At 38.5% G+C, this 15,107-nt stretch overlaps 1 protein-coding gene across 4 annotated transcripts in view; it reads left to right on the top strand.

The window, feature by feature from the left end:
• Positions 1–15,107, top strand: part of LOC147181147 (pre-B-cell leukemia transcription factor 1) — a 145,760-nt gene that overhangs the window by 123,444 nt on the left and 7,209 nt on the right. For 3 of the 4 annotated variants that reach the window (XM_086079823.1, XM_086079816.1, XM_086079834.1), the window contains 5 exons: positions 5,444–5,634; positions 6,461–6,596; positions 8,485–8,647; positions 9,413–9,525; positions 14,326–14,415. In XM_086079823.1, coding sequence (XP_085935949.1) covers positions 5,444–5,634; positions 6,461–6,596; positions 8,485–8,647; positions 9,413–9,525; positions 14,326–14,415 — 693 coding nt within the window. The remainder of the gene's footprint in view (positions 1–5,443; positions 5,635–6,460; positions 6,597–8,484; positions 8,648–9,412; positions 9,526–14,325; positions 14,416–15,107) is intronic. The other variant, XM_086079843.1, reaches the window with a different exon arrangement.

Raw genomic sequence — 15,107 nt, forward strand, 5'->3', positions numbered from 1 at the left:
TTTTAGTCCACACGTGAGGATGCTATTTTTTAAATGTTGAAAATAGCTTGCGCTCTTGGATGATGTAATGTTAACTCATTTGCTCCCAAAAACATATAAAAACGTTCTATTTTAAATATTGCCATGGTCCCAAAAACATATTTATACGTTTTTATTTTTTATGCTAGAGCATACAGAAGGTTTTGATACAGATTCTGACATGAAGAGGTGGCTTAAAGCACTGTGGTTATTACAATAAACGGCCAGCAAGTGGCATCAGAGTATAAGAGATTCACCAGGGCCATGTTGCAACAAAAAAAATTCCCCAGTGTTTTCAACAGGTTTGTGAATAATGTTGAAACTTAGCTATATTCTATTGCTAATTGCTGCAAAACGGAAACAGATAGAAATATACTTTCCTGATGAAAGAAGAGACTCTAATCTTTCTTTTGGTAGGTTCCATCTTTTTATAGCAATAGAACACAATATTCTGTGGGCCTTGCAAAAATCTGTCAAAATCCAGTAAAACAGCCGGGAGCGAAGGGGGTTGCTTCATTGAAAATGGCTGGGAGTGACTGGTTGATGCATCCTTTTGTTTCATTTTGTTGTAATTTTATATTAGTGATGTCAAGTGTTTAAAATGTTTTAACTAATTAATTGCACAAGTTTCTGTGATTAATTGCAATTTATAATTTTTTTCTACTTTTGCTTCTACATTTTTCTTCCAAGCTTTTAACAGATATTTGCTTGAGTATAGTCTATTGATGATGAATGTCAAATCATCCTGTAGGAAGTATTTAAAATTAAAGGCTGTTGTAATAGCGTTTTTTTTTTTATCCTTGAATAAAATACTTCTGTAAAATGCAACTGTTAAACAAAACGATCAACATGGACTCATCTTTACAGGTCAACTTTTTTCTCATAGAAGCAGTTGTCAGAACTTCTCGCTTCTAGGTGTGCTCACAAGCAGAACACCCCCGTGAAGGGAATTTGAGCATGGAATTTTACAACATATAATGCGCTATTTGAATTTGGCTTTGTCCATCCATCTATTTTCTCAACCGTTTGTCCTCACAAGGGTGGCGGGGGGCGCCGGGGCCGAACCCAGCTGGCTTCGGGCAGTAGGCCGGGTACACCCTGAACTGGTTGCCAGCCAATCGCAGAATTTGGCTTTGGGAAGTGCACAAATTACTTTTCTATCAAGCATCAAGTAAAACTACCTATTGTCCGTGTTTGGCTGCAAGTTATGGGCCGTAACGGGAAGTAAATAAAACTGAGTTCATTGAGTTAATTAAAAAAAATAATAATGTAATCTCCAAAGTTAACACTGTAATATTGACAGTTTTAATGGCAACAAAATGACTATCGATAATAATAATAATAATAATTTTAATAAAAAGTAATAATAATATTAATAAAATTAAAAATTTAAATAATAATAATAATAATAATATTGGTGGTGTAACATTTACGAATTATGACCCTGACCATTTTCTGAGCAGATCAGAGTGCCAATTTGAGTACAAAATGTGCCCGCTTCAGCCGAACGCGGCGTTTTGAACTGCATAGACCAAGATACTTTGCGCCGCTGAGTCAGTAGGAGCACACGCGGCACGCTGTTTGCAGCATAATTCAGAACAGCGGAGAGCGCTGAACCTACTGGCACAGATTTAGCTCTTTGTCACTGATGCTATTAAGTACAAAAATGCAATGTTGTGCTTTTGTTTTTCAATGTCATGGGCTTCATTGTGATAATGACCATATCATGAGGTTCATATTGTGAAAATGTCTTATTTGGGTACATCCCTATTTATCAGAATATGTACGTACCACGTTTAAAGAAGAACAACATGACATGAGCTATGAAACAACTCCTCCAGGCAACAATAACTTCCCCTATTTCGAAATGGGAGTTCAGAACGTTTAGAGAGCTTCTCCCAAGCCATCCATCATTTTTTTTAATAACAACTGATGGCTAATTTCCCTGATTTGTCCTGCTCCTCATCTGCCCACCGAACACAAAATTAAACCAGTGCAGGTCAGAGGTCAGCCACCTCTGACCTATTCTAGCAGAGAGTCAGCAAATTGACCTTTTCAAGAAGTGAAGATAAGATGGGTTCCCACAGCATTAGGCAACCCTGCGTCATCTAATGATATCATTGAAGAGCTGTATCACAAATTCTGCTTTTGCTGAAGCCGGGTGCACACATCGCAATTTTTGACAATCACATCTCCACTGAGTCTCCTCCACTGAAATGATATGTCTGTGTAGTACAAAGATTAACCTGCAGGAGGCAGCATGCTTGGCATTTTTTGCATTCAGCAAGTGTGCTTTGGCAAGCTGTTCTCCTTGTCAGTTTACTATCCATGATATTTTTACTGCTCATGGTTATCATACCGTCAGAATCTAATTTTGGCTACAGCCAAAATGTAAATAAATATTGGCTATTGACATTAAAATTATTAAAATAATAGCTCTAAGTGACCTTTGTTTTGTTTTTAGATTTTTGTTTTCCTCTCTTGAACACAATCTCTTTTTTTAAACAAAATATAGAATATTTCATACAGAAAAATCATTTAACATTTTAAATTTGAATGAATAAATAAATATACTTCTTCTGCTCTAATTCTTCTTAGTCCCATTACTGGTGAGCTATTTTTAGAACAGACACCATGGGCAACTCATGTCGTCCTTGGGGCTAATTAGTACCTGATGGCACCATAAAAAAATATATATATATTTGGAAGGACAACAATCATTAATCAGAGCAAAAAATTTACAGTGTGTCTTTCGTGTTGCTCCCTCTTCCTCGTCCTCCTTGCGTAACTGTTCCCCGAGAGGAGGGCTTATATTAAAACCTTGACCTTTTAAAAACACGGTAAACCATCAAACCGGTAATCGGCCCGTGATGATTTTCAGTGCTACCTTGACTTACCAGTTTGATTTGTTCTGCGACCAATCTCGTAACAAAATTATATCAATGATATCAAATTAGAATTCCCCATTGGGAAGAACTGAAATACGGTTAATCCGTAACAGCCCTCCAAGCCACTACAATTTTTGTTGCATTTTGAAAAAATAAAAAACAGCACTTGCGTGTAATGCCAAAAAATGTGTTAATTTTTACTGATTATTAAAAGAATTTAAAAAAAATCAATCCTATTCCAAAATATATAAAGATAAATAAAAATATATGCCAAAATTGCATTTTTCTTTCAAATTGCATGAAATAGATGCCAATTTTTTATTTCTCCAATTTCTACTTCCTGATCAAATCAATCAATCTTCCGATGAGTTGATCAGGCCCAAATCTTAACATACAGGATAATCAATTTGGATCATCTTTCCTAGATTTCCAATCATCAGCCCTTTGCTGACTCTGATCAGAAATAGGGGCAAAAGGCTGACTTTTGCCGCAATTATCTATCCGAGTGTCGGCCATTTTTTTATGACAAGCCAAGCTTTTCAGGGCCGTTTCCGTAAAACCGCGGCCAGCCGTTCCATCAGCCCACAGTGCCGCTCTTTTTTTCAAAGCCTCGAACGTCTCGTCACTCACGGGGAAGTCAAAGCACCGTCGCGGCTTTGTCATCTTCTCCAGAGGACGGCAAGTCATCGCCGACTGTCAAAGTCAATATACACCTGAGCCTTTTTTTTTTGTTTGTGTGTGCGTGTGTGTCGCCACGCTCCCTAGCTCCGCCACGCACACGTATGACCGAGTTGTGTGGAGCGCGCGTGTGCGCGTGCAAGCAAAACGGCTGCTCGGTGCGTCACTTTGACTGACGTAACCTCGGTGTTGACAAGCAGCAGACACCTTGCAGTCTCGCGCGGTGACTGATTCAGACAGGGAGGGAAGGAGCGCCACGGAGAATGGAGAGACGCACTTTTAAACCTCTTGAACGCGCGCGCCGCTGAAAGCCTGCTGTCGTTTCCCATTTCCCTTCACTTGTCACTAAGACGTCATTTTTGTTGTACGCGCGAGCACACAGGCAAACGCCACTGTACGACTCCCAGCGACACCTTTGTTTGCCGTCATGCGTCACGAGTTGTGTCGGCTGATTAAATAAGAGGATGTTAGTACCTCTCTCGAGGATGTTCTACTTTCATTGCTATGTGACGGATTTTGCAGGAAGTGGATTTTGGCAGATGTTGGTAGAACATAGAGGAAGCGCAAGTACCGATAACAGATAAGGGGATCGGGCCGATATCCAGCCTTATTTCAAGGTGTCGGTATTTGCAATGTGGCCGTTTTTTAAAATTATTATCAGGAAATAGAAAATAATATTTACATATTGGTATATTGTTGTTATTCTTATTATTATTGGATTTTTTTGTTTGTTTTTTATCAGGCACCAGAAATTATACAAATAAATTTGGCATCAGTTTCATGTTTTTCAGGTGTATTTATTTTTTTAATCAGGAATGATTTTTTTTTTTATCGCTTCTTTGATGAGGAACTAGAAATTAGAAGAAAAAAATGGCATCAATTTCATGCATTTTGAAGGGAAAATTATATTTTGCCATATATTCTTATTCTTCTTATTATTTTTGGATTGGTATTTTTTTTATGCAATTTGAAAGAAAAATGCTATTTTGTCATATATTAGTATATCTTTTTTCAAATTTTTATTTTTTGACTCAGGATTTTTTTTGATCGCTTCTTTGACCAGGAAGTAGAAGTTAGACAAATACAAAATTGCCATCAATTTCATGCAATTTGAAGGAAAATGCTATTTTGGCATATATTGGTATATGTCGTTCAGAGATACTGTTAAATTTAGAATTCCTCGAAATTGCAGCCTCTCAACAGCAAATATTCACACATTTCTCACATTTGGTCCACCATGACAGTAGACAATTCATTTGCAACCATTTGCAAACATCTGTTTTCCTTTGGAAAACATTAAACAACAATTTTGCCGATTTTCCGACAGATCTTAGGAACCAAACCTACTGTGTAACTGAATTGTAATAATTTTAAATTTTTGCATTTTCTGCCCTGTCAATTTGAAACAATGTCCTGTGTTAGAATAAGGGATGGAAATTAAAATGAATTGATTATTAAAATTAATCAATTATTATAATAATTGTTAGTTGGATTGGAGTCCAAAAGTTCCGTCTGGTCATGAATTTTATGGAGCTTGGTATGCATCCTGTGCAGATGAGAGGTGAAACATCTGTAGACAAAAGAGTTTGGAACCAAAATGTACAAAGTTAGCAAATAAGCTAACAGCCTGCCCAACCAATCTTATGACCTACTTTATAATCTTGAATTAGGTTTAAACTAAGGTATAAAGTGGCCAGTAGTGTGGTTAACAAACGCTAAAATTACTTCCCTAACACTTTGTACTTTGTGAACAAATGTTGATGCATGCATGCATGCATACAAGCGTTTTCCTGAGTTCCGCGCTTTTGTTAGCGAAATGTTCCTTCTCGGCCTAACGTCCGGCCGTCTTACCATTGCAGGCGTGCAACGAGTTCACCACCCACGTGATGAACCTGCTGCGGGAGCAGTCTCGAACGCGACCCATCTCGCCCAAAGAGATCGAGCGCATGGTCAGCATCATCCACCGCAAGTTCAGCTCCATCCAGATGCAACTCAAGCAGAGCACCTGCGAGGCCGTCATGATCCTGCGCTCGCGCTTCCTCGACGCCAGGTCTGCTGTCAACTTGTGTTCTTGACCATCATCTTTTGCTACAAGGGTTTCGGGATGTTTTTTTTTTTTACCAAATAGTATGTTGGGGTTTAATTAAAAATGTTTTTAGCTAATTTGATTTAGCTCCTTATTATCATTCTAAAAAGTAATTTGTGTGTCATTTGCCATTAACTCATTCACTGCCATTGACGGCTATAGACGTCAAAAATGCATTTGAACTATTTCTATTAGTTAAACATTTTTTCCACTTTTGTTAACAAGAGTATGAAAACCTAGAAAAAAGTATTGTGCATTTAGAACAGATATAAAATGTGTGATTAATTGTGAGTTAACTATTGATGTCATGCAATTAATTACAATTAAAAAATGTAATCGATAAAAAAAAGAGAAAAGATTAAAAATTAGGGGCGTCAGGCGATAATTTTTTTAATCGTAATTTATCGCATGTTTTCACTAGTTAACTTCACAATTAATCACAAATTTTATATCTGTTCTAAATGTACAATTAATTTTTTTTCTAGGTTTTCATATTCTTGTTAACAAAAGTGGAAAAAATTAAACTAATAGAAATAGTTCAAATTATTTTTTTACGTCTACAGCCGTCAATTGCAGTGAATGAGTTAAGATGACATCACTATATTTTTATTGAATTTTTCAAAGCAGATTTTGTTCCCAGTTTATTGTTAACATGGCAAAAATTTGCTTTAAGTTCATTTTGTGATACAATAAGTTGTATTATTGGTCAGTCCTTTAGTATGTGACAAGTTTTTGTTACTAAAAAGCTATACAAAGAATAGTAATTCAAGTTTTTGTTTTTCTGCTCCAGGCGAAAGAGGAGGAACTTCAACAAACAGGCAACAGAGATTCTAAACGAGTACTTTTACTCCCATCTCAGTAACCCGTATCCAAGTGAAGAGGCCAAAGAAGAGTTGGCCAAGAAATGCAGCATCACAGTGTCACAGGTGACCACTGACAAACCATTATACGCTTTTTTTTTTAAACGGAATGCAAAATGTTTCTTTTAGTATTGTAAATGTGCATCTTCTTTAATTAGAATATCATTTGCAAAGCTTAAGCTAGCTGTGTGAACTGCGAAGCTAAGCTAGCTAGGTTAGCTTGACATTTAGCTCACCAATAGCTGATCAAATATTTACTAAAGTTGATGTGGGTTACACATTTAATTGAAAACACAGTAAAGTGATAGATCAGAAACCAAGGTGAGTGTAATCTTGAAACTATACCATTAAAAAATGTCATTGTTATTTAAAAAAAATATTTACATAGACCCTACTTTGTGTACTTCCCCGGCCGTGAGCGGGTCAGCCATATTTGATGTGGCAGGGCCCTTGTAAACGAATGCTCGTCAACTTGAGTGAACTTTGTAAAGTGACAATATAGAAAGTGCACAAAGTTGATGTCTCTCATGCGCCCATTTACACGCACAAATAGAAATGGGAAACTTAATGGAACCAAAAACATTACATGTACATTTAGCATATTTGAATATTTATCATCACAGTAACAGTGTGACACTCATACGAACATTAGTAAAATAAGAATAAGAATAAATAACATGCATTCTTTTAAAAAATGTAAGTGTTTACATTTTATTTGTTAATTTTTCCTTTTGGACAATCATAGAGACAATTTACAACATTCACTTTTCACATACAATTATACCCGAAAAGAAAAAGGGCTGACGGAATGAAGCCAAAGCTACATTGAATTCATACTATTGATTTGTTGTTAACTCATTCACTGCCATTGACGGCTATAGACGTCAAAAAATATTTTTAACTATTTCTATTAGTTAAACATTTTTTCCACTTTTGTTAACAAGAGTATGAAAACCTAGAAAAAAGTTTTGGGTGTACATTTAGACCAGATATAAAATGTGTGATTAATCATGAGTTAACTATTGAAGTCATATGATTAATTACAATTAAAAAATGTAATCGCCTGACAACCTAATTTTTAATCATCTTTTCTTTTCTTTTTTTAAATAGTCTTTTTTTCAAAAAAGAAAAGATTAGTAAAAATTAGGGCGTCAGGCGATTACAATTTTTAATTGTAATTAATCGCATGACTTCAATAGTTAACTCATGATTAATTACACATTTTATATCTGGTCTAAATGTACAATATTTTTTCCCCCTAGGTTTTCATACTCGTGTTAACAAAAGTGGGGAAAAATGTTAAACTAATAGAAATAGTTCAAATGAATTTTTGACGTCTATAGCCGTCAATGGCAGTAAATGAGTTAATAAAATTTTTAGGGATGTAAAAGGTCATTTAATTTTTACAGATAATGTACTTTTACATGTTAAGATCCGTGAAATAATATGTTGTTATCACTCCAATATGTATTGTTGACTGAGCATGATTGTATGACTTGACTTACAACTTAAGCTTGTTAACAAGGAATGACTTGTCTTGCTTGAAATTTGGTGGCGACGTGACTGCAATGATTGACAACAACAAAAAAGCACAACTGTGTGTACACATGGTTCTACTGCCTTAGAGTGAAGCACATGATGGCCGTCCACCTGATTTGAATGTAATTGTTAAAAATGTCTATTGAGTTTACTATCAACTAGTGTACAAAATCACTGATAAGTTCATTCAAACAACAAAACAAGTGATGACATTTGCACTTTTGAAGGGCAACAACCCTACAATCAAATACAAAAAGTTGTCAACTTTGCCAAAATTGTGAATTTGTGGTTCCAGGCTCAACTTAGTGGTCTGTTTATAAAGTGGTCTTCCTCCTTTGAGAATAATGACTCACGTGGCTTCTGCAAAGCCGTGTTCTAATCCAAATACTGCGTCTCGTGTGTGCTCTGGAAAAAGGTCTCCAACTGGTTTGGAAACAAGAGAATCCGCTACAAGAAAAACATCGGCAAGTTCCAGGAGGAGGCCAACATGTACGCGGCGAGGACCGCGGTCAGCGCCACCAGTGTGTCGTCTGCGCACGGCAGCCAGGCCAACTCGCCCTCCACTCCCAATTCAGCAGGTGAGAGAGAGAGTCACTCTCCCCCTCCACTGGCATCGCTGTGAGCGACCGGAAGAGTTGGCCAAGATATTTGTTTATCTTTCACTCCATGTGGTGCACTTGTTTGAATAAGCTCTTAAAGTCTGATTGTATTTTTTGGCTCTTGGTTTTATTTGGACTCGCCTCGATCGAACCCAGTCGTGTTTGTACGGTCTCCCTTGCTTCTCTTTTGTTCAGCCTGCCATCTGACACTCATTTTCTTCTCTCTCTCTCTCTCCATTATTGACCCTTCTGCTCTTAATTTTTCCTGCCTCTTGTCCGGTTGACCTTGTGCATGCCATTAAGCCGCCGAAAGGGCAAGCCGAGTCTTTTGTCATAAAGGGACGTTCGCCGCAGTATTGGATTAGGACCGGGTGTTGAAATCAAGTTACGCCGATGGTCTCTTTACATCTGGGTTGCTGAGCTCCATTAAAGGCCAAACGGCGTTCTTTGGGTCTTCCTGCAGATCAATTATTGCTTCCTTAATGAAATACTCGCAGCGTGGACAACAAACAGTGATCGAATCCATGAGGCTTGTTTTAATTGGACGTAAGCAGTTTTCGGACAATTATCTGTCTCGTGTCTCTTGAGTTATGCGTCGGAGATGTTTTCATGTGGACCCACTGCGTCTGTCCTCGTCAACTAACCCACCTAATGCACGTTTTGCTTATGCATGGTCTTTTAAACTCCTTTTTCTGTCCCTTTTCTTGCTCTTCTTTTCCTCCTCTGCATCTGTCGTGCTCTCAGGTTCTGCTGGTTCCTTTAACATGTCAAACTCCGGAGACTTGTTCATGAGTGTGCAGTCCCTCAATGGGGACTCGTACCAAGGGGGGCAGGTTGGGGCCAACATACAATCCCAGGTAGGCGCGTCTCCGGTTTGCAAGGCGGCATGTGGAACACGAACGCTCTTCAGTTAGCCAAACAATTGTTCATTGAAATGAAATTGTATACCTTCGTCATACATCCTGCATATTTGTTCAACCATTAACATTATATAATTCAAACCATTTTCAACACTTTAGGTTTAGGCGGACTTGCTACATTGTATAGATTTGTAGAAAAAAATGGTCACCTGTGTCTCCACTAAAAACCGTTGAGTCTCCTCCCCCAAACCGTACTGACCGGTGAAAGGCACCCGACATCCACAATAACAGAAAATACAAAGAGTAGGAAGGAGTAAAAGTTGTAAAAGAAACAGAAGAAGCTAGGCTAATTGTTAGCATGTTGTTTAACAACATGGCAGTTACAAGCTGTACTCATACATTTTATTTGGAGTACTTGTGAGACTCGTCATAGAAATATCAAGCACAACCAGTTGCTCTTGTGTTTGTGTCAGACAACAGCACAAGCTTCAGGACACTTCTTAACTCATTCACTGCCATCGACGGCTATAGACGTCAAAAATTCATTTGAGCTATTGCTATTTGCTTAACATTTTTTTTGCACTTTTGTCAAGATTATCAAAACCTAGAAAAAATGTGTGTACATTTAAAACAGAAATTAACTATTGAAGTCATGCAATCAATTTACAATTAAGAATTTTAATCGCCTGACGCGATTTAAAAAAAAGAAAAAAAAGATGATTAAAAATCAGGAGCGTCAGGCGATTACAATTTTTAATCGTAGTTAATCGCATGGCTTCACGAGTTAACTCACGATTAATCACAATTGATCTGTTCTAAATTTACAATAAAAAAAATCTAGGTTTTCATACTCTTGTTAACAAAAATGTTAAACTAATAGAAATAGTTCAAATGAATTTTTGACGTCTATAGCCGTCAATGGCAGCAAATTAGTTAATTGGCTTGTGTTCCGTTTCACCATGCACACAAAGATTTGCAATCGTGAATACTGAAGGTTTAATATTTACGTCCCGACCCGACTGTTTTCTGAGCAGATTGGAAAGGTTAAAACGACTCTGAACATACCCTACACGCCAGGATATCGCTCCGAAAATCTTTTTAGAGACATCTTGTAATCAAGCCTTTGCTGACTTTGCTCGGAAGAGGGAGAAAATGCTCAAAGTGTGTCCTGTTAGTCGGTATGCGTGTCCCCTACTTCAGGTATATGCCGACTACTCGTATATGGACCGTATCTCCACATAGCAGTAATTTCAGTTACAAAACATCAGAAGCACATCAGAGCAAAGAAACTGTTGAGCCCTTCAGGCGAGTTTCAGTTTTTTTGTTACTGCAGACTTTTATTTTGAAAGACATTTTGCCGCAACCGGTGAACAACAGGAAGTGTTGAGGGTTGCGAGCTTTACGCAGTTGTGCGAGAGAGAGAGAAAAGAAACACAAAAGATCGAATTCAAGCACACCGTGAAATGCTTGTTAGTTCCCACAGAGACAACGCCTTTCCATTGTACTGTCTAGCTTTGACTAAGCTTACACACGTCTTAGCGAAGACAGTACAGAAACATACATTCATTTGGAATAATGAAAAAGGCAAGTACATTGTTAGCGGGGCTAATGGATGTGTGGAACTGCCATTGCGGAGTAAGCACTTTTGACTGGCAAATACATTCACACGTATTTGCAAATATGCTTAAATATACTTGCAGACATGTTCAACTCATTTGCTCCCCAAAACGTATTAAGAAGTTATATTTTAAATATTGCAATGGTCCCAAAAACGTATTTATATGTTTTGTAATGGGGTTTTTTAATGCTAGAGTATACAGAAGGCTTTGATGCAGCCTCTGAACGGAAGAGAACACTCTTAATGGTATGGTAGTTATTACAAAAACGGCCAGCAGGTGTCAGCAGAGTATAAGAGATCAACCAGGGCAATGTTGCAAAACAGCTCTTTTCCCCAGTGTTGTGAAACTTAGCTATATTCTAATGCTAATTGAATATATACTTTATACAATATGCTTTTTTTTACCTAATGAAAGAAGATGTTTTGATAGCAATAGAACACAATATTCTGTGGGCCTTGCAAAATCTGTTAAAATCCAGTAAAGCAGCCAGGAGCGAAGGGGGTTGCTTCAGTGAAAATGGCTGCGGGTGAATGAGTTAAATTCATTTGCAAATATGTTTCAATGTATTTGGAAATACATTTAGCCGTACTTGCTAATATGTTTAAACATACTTGCAAATACATTGAAAACATACTTGGAAATACGTTTAAACTTAATTGAAAATATGTTTAAATGTACTTGCAAAACGTACTTGAAAATACATTTAAGCGTACTTGCAAATACGTTAAAACGTGCTTAAAAATATGTTCAAACGTACCACTACTTGAATATACGTTTAAATGTTGCTTGCAAATACATTCAAAGATTTCGAACATACTTGAAAATACGTTCAAACATACTTGAAAATAAATTCGAACGTACTTGAAAATACATTTCAATGTACATGCAAATACATAAAAACGTACAAACGTCCTTAAAAATGTGTTTAAACATACCGGTTTGAATATACGTTTAAATGTTATTTGCAAATACATTCGAAGATTTCAAACATACTTGAAAATACGTTCAAACGTATTTGAAAATATGTTTAAACGTACTTGAAAATAGGTTTAATTCTACTTCCAAATACGTTCGAACGTACACTGCTTGAAAATAGGTTTGAATGTACTTGAAAATACGTTCGAACATACTTGTAGGCTAAATGTTTGAAAATTAAGTGTGTAAACATTGTTTATTCGCAATTTTTATTGATGTATTATGTTTGCAGTGCATGATTAGCGCTCTGCAATTTTTTTCCCACAATGCCACGGGGTTATCAACTTCAGTCACCTTTGATACTGCTTTTTGATATTTCAAATAATAGGCAAGTGTGTGGTAGTAATAGCGATCCCTGTAAAACCGCACAGGGTTTGTAGGCTCTTCCTTGGCCCACCCTTTCACAAAGTTCCATGAAGATCTCTTTCCTCCTTGGTGGAGGTCAACGCGTCCAACCAAAGTAAAATTGCAGATAAACACAATAGCTCGACCTCCACCAAGACACGGAGGTCGCGCTTTGCCTGCAGCACTCGGTTAACGCGCCGGCCATTGTCAAGGCGTGGTTGAGTAGACGACGGTGGACAGTTCTGGAAGTGGCGCAACACTCATCAGCACCCCTGCCGCGCGTCGCGCGGCGTGGCCGCAGCATAGCCACCGGTGTCGCATGCCTCTGCGACCTTGCCCCAGTGGACGCAGATGTCCGGCGCCGCGGTCTGGAGTGTTACAAGTCTTCGCCGGGAAGTGAGGAAACACCACCCGTGGTGATTCTCTCGTTTGGTTTCCGCGCACTTGGCAGCATTCCTCCACTCGTCCAACACCCCCTACGCACCGTTTTCTATTCAGATCAGCTCTAGAAACACCCGCGGTTGTCCCTGAATATTCAAATGTGACAACTCTTAAAGAGGGTAAAGTGGTCTTCGGGGTTGGCCCCTCACCGTCCAACCTCACGTTCCTCCTAATGGATTACTTTTACGACTGCGTCAGGACTGCTCCGTGCAATTCCGTTAGAGGAAGGGGGAAAAAAAAAGTTTGACTAATCGAGCCTTGAGTAGAGTCATTTGTAGTGGAACCCAAATGGCAGGTGTGCTTTTTTTTTCAAGCATAACCTGGCTGACTGCGCTGCCAAGAGCTGCAAAGTAGCTCCCGGTGAACACGGAAAAATGGCAGTTTTCCAGAAAAAAACATTTGACAACTAAATAATGTAGAGTGCGCCGTATTCATCACAGCGGTTGCAGCCAAACACGCTGTCATGTAAGAGTTCATCAAGAATTAACTCAATCGATAATCCTTTCACGAGACAAATACAGTTACGTGCATATCATTTGGAGGAAACCACATTCTTTTTCTTTTGTTCTGTATTTAGGTTTGGGGAAAAAATATCTGTTCCTCTTAATTTGTACTCCCGTTCCTTAAAAAAAAATAAACATTTGATTTGCATATTTTTTGGGAACATTTCATGATGGGATTTATACATGAATTTAAGGCGGTTAAATGTCATCAATTCATTGAATTTTAAAGTTTTTAGTTTGTATAAATATTGGATAAGTGTTGCCTCAAGTTTCTGTGAAAGAAAGATGGGTTCAACAATAACAATAACAAAGCGTTCAATGATTTTTTAACCCTGTGAAAAACGGCTACGATAATTAATTGGTATTAAAAAACTATAGTTTTACTTTTCATCCCCTTACTTCAAAACAGGACTTTTTTTTGAATCGACAGTGCGTAAAATGCACAAACAAAATAATTATGATTCAGTTCTTTGTTTGTACTGCGTAAATATGTCAGAAAATCTGCAAAAAATGTTGATCATTGTATTCCAAAGTAAAAGCATATGTTACAATGTGATGTCTAATTTGGATTCAACACAAAAGATAATCATAATGCCTCCATGGAGGACGACAGAAATCGGAGAATATTTATTGTTGAGAGGCCGAAATTCTGAAGATTTAAATTCCTGTGTGGATGTCGACATCGCAGTCACCCAAAAGCGCAAATATTGCTTTCCTAATTTGTCTCCCCGTCACCGTATCTTGTCCTTCTGCTTGTTATCACGCTTGTACAAGCATCACATGCGCCGATTGTGTCCTGTTTACGTTCGTCTTCCACTATCGCGCCGACCTTTCCTGCTGCATGGCACTCTTTGTTAGCCGCACCTTTTGTCTGACCTGGGCTTTTATTCTGTCCCCCCCTTCCATTGTTCCAGGTGGATACCCTTCGCCATGTTATCAGCCAGACCGGCGGATACAGTGACAGCCTCGCCGCCAGCCAGATGTACAGTCCACAGGGCATCAACGTAAGTACGCCCGCACGGAAAGATGGCGTCCGCGTGCGGTTTGTCTGAGTCGGGCTGTTGTCCAGCCGGTGGAGCCCCTCCCCCTCTCCTCCCTCTTTCGCTCCGGCCGTGCCCTGGGTGGCAGGCAATGAGGCAGCTAGCGGCCTGAATTCGCTGGACACGCTCCGAGTCTGTCGGGGGACATTAGCGTTAGCGCGGCACCTGCAGTGGACGGGAACAAGGACACAGGTGTCATCCGAGCACAACAATGCTCTTCTACCTTGTGAACCGTAGTTGAACCCGCACACCTTCTTTCACGCTTCAATTCGAAAGGCGTTACGGTTGCTTATTAGCTTCTGCACCAAGGTTTTCTGTTTGTTGATGAGAATGAATTACTACTGTGCGATTTCCACAAAAATGTGTAGTTGCTACGGAGATGACCCGAGAATATTTTTGAAGTCATTAAACATCATTTTGTTCGGCTAGCAATGAAGGCTCCAGTTTAACCACAACCCTAATGAGGACAAACAATGGGTTGGTTAGCAGAATAGCCCAGTCAGAGCCCAAAAATAACACCGGGGATCACAATTTTTGTTGAGTTAGGGCGGACAGTTGGTTTTAACTCATTTTTAGGCGCAGAATCCAAAACAGATCTCAGTTTCCCTCTATCATCGGATCCTCGTTTTCTTGAAAAATATATGAAATAAGTATGT

Source organism: Leptonotus elevatus, chromosome 1, assembly GCF_054856555.1.
Source record: "Leptonotus elevatus isolate MCC_2025b chromosome 1, RoL_Lele_1.0, whole genome shotgun sequence".
Lineage (NCBI taxonomy): Eukaryota > Metazoa > Chordata > Actinopteri > Syngnathiformes > Syngnathidae > Leptonotus > Leptonotus elevatus.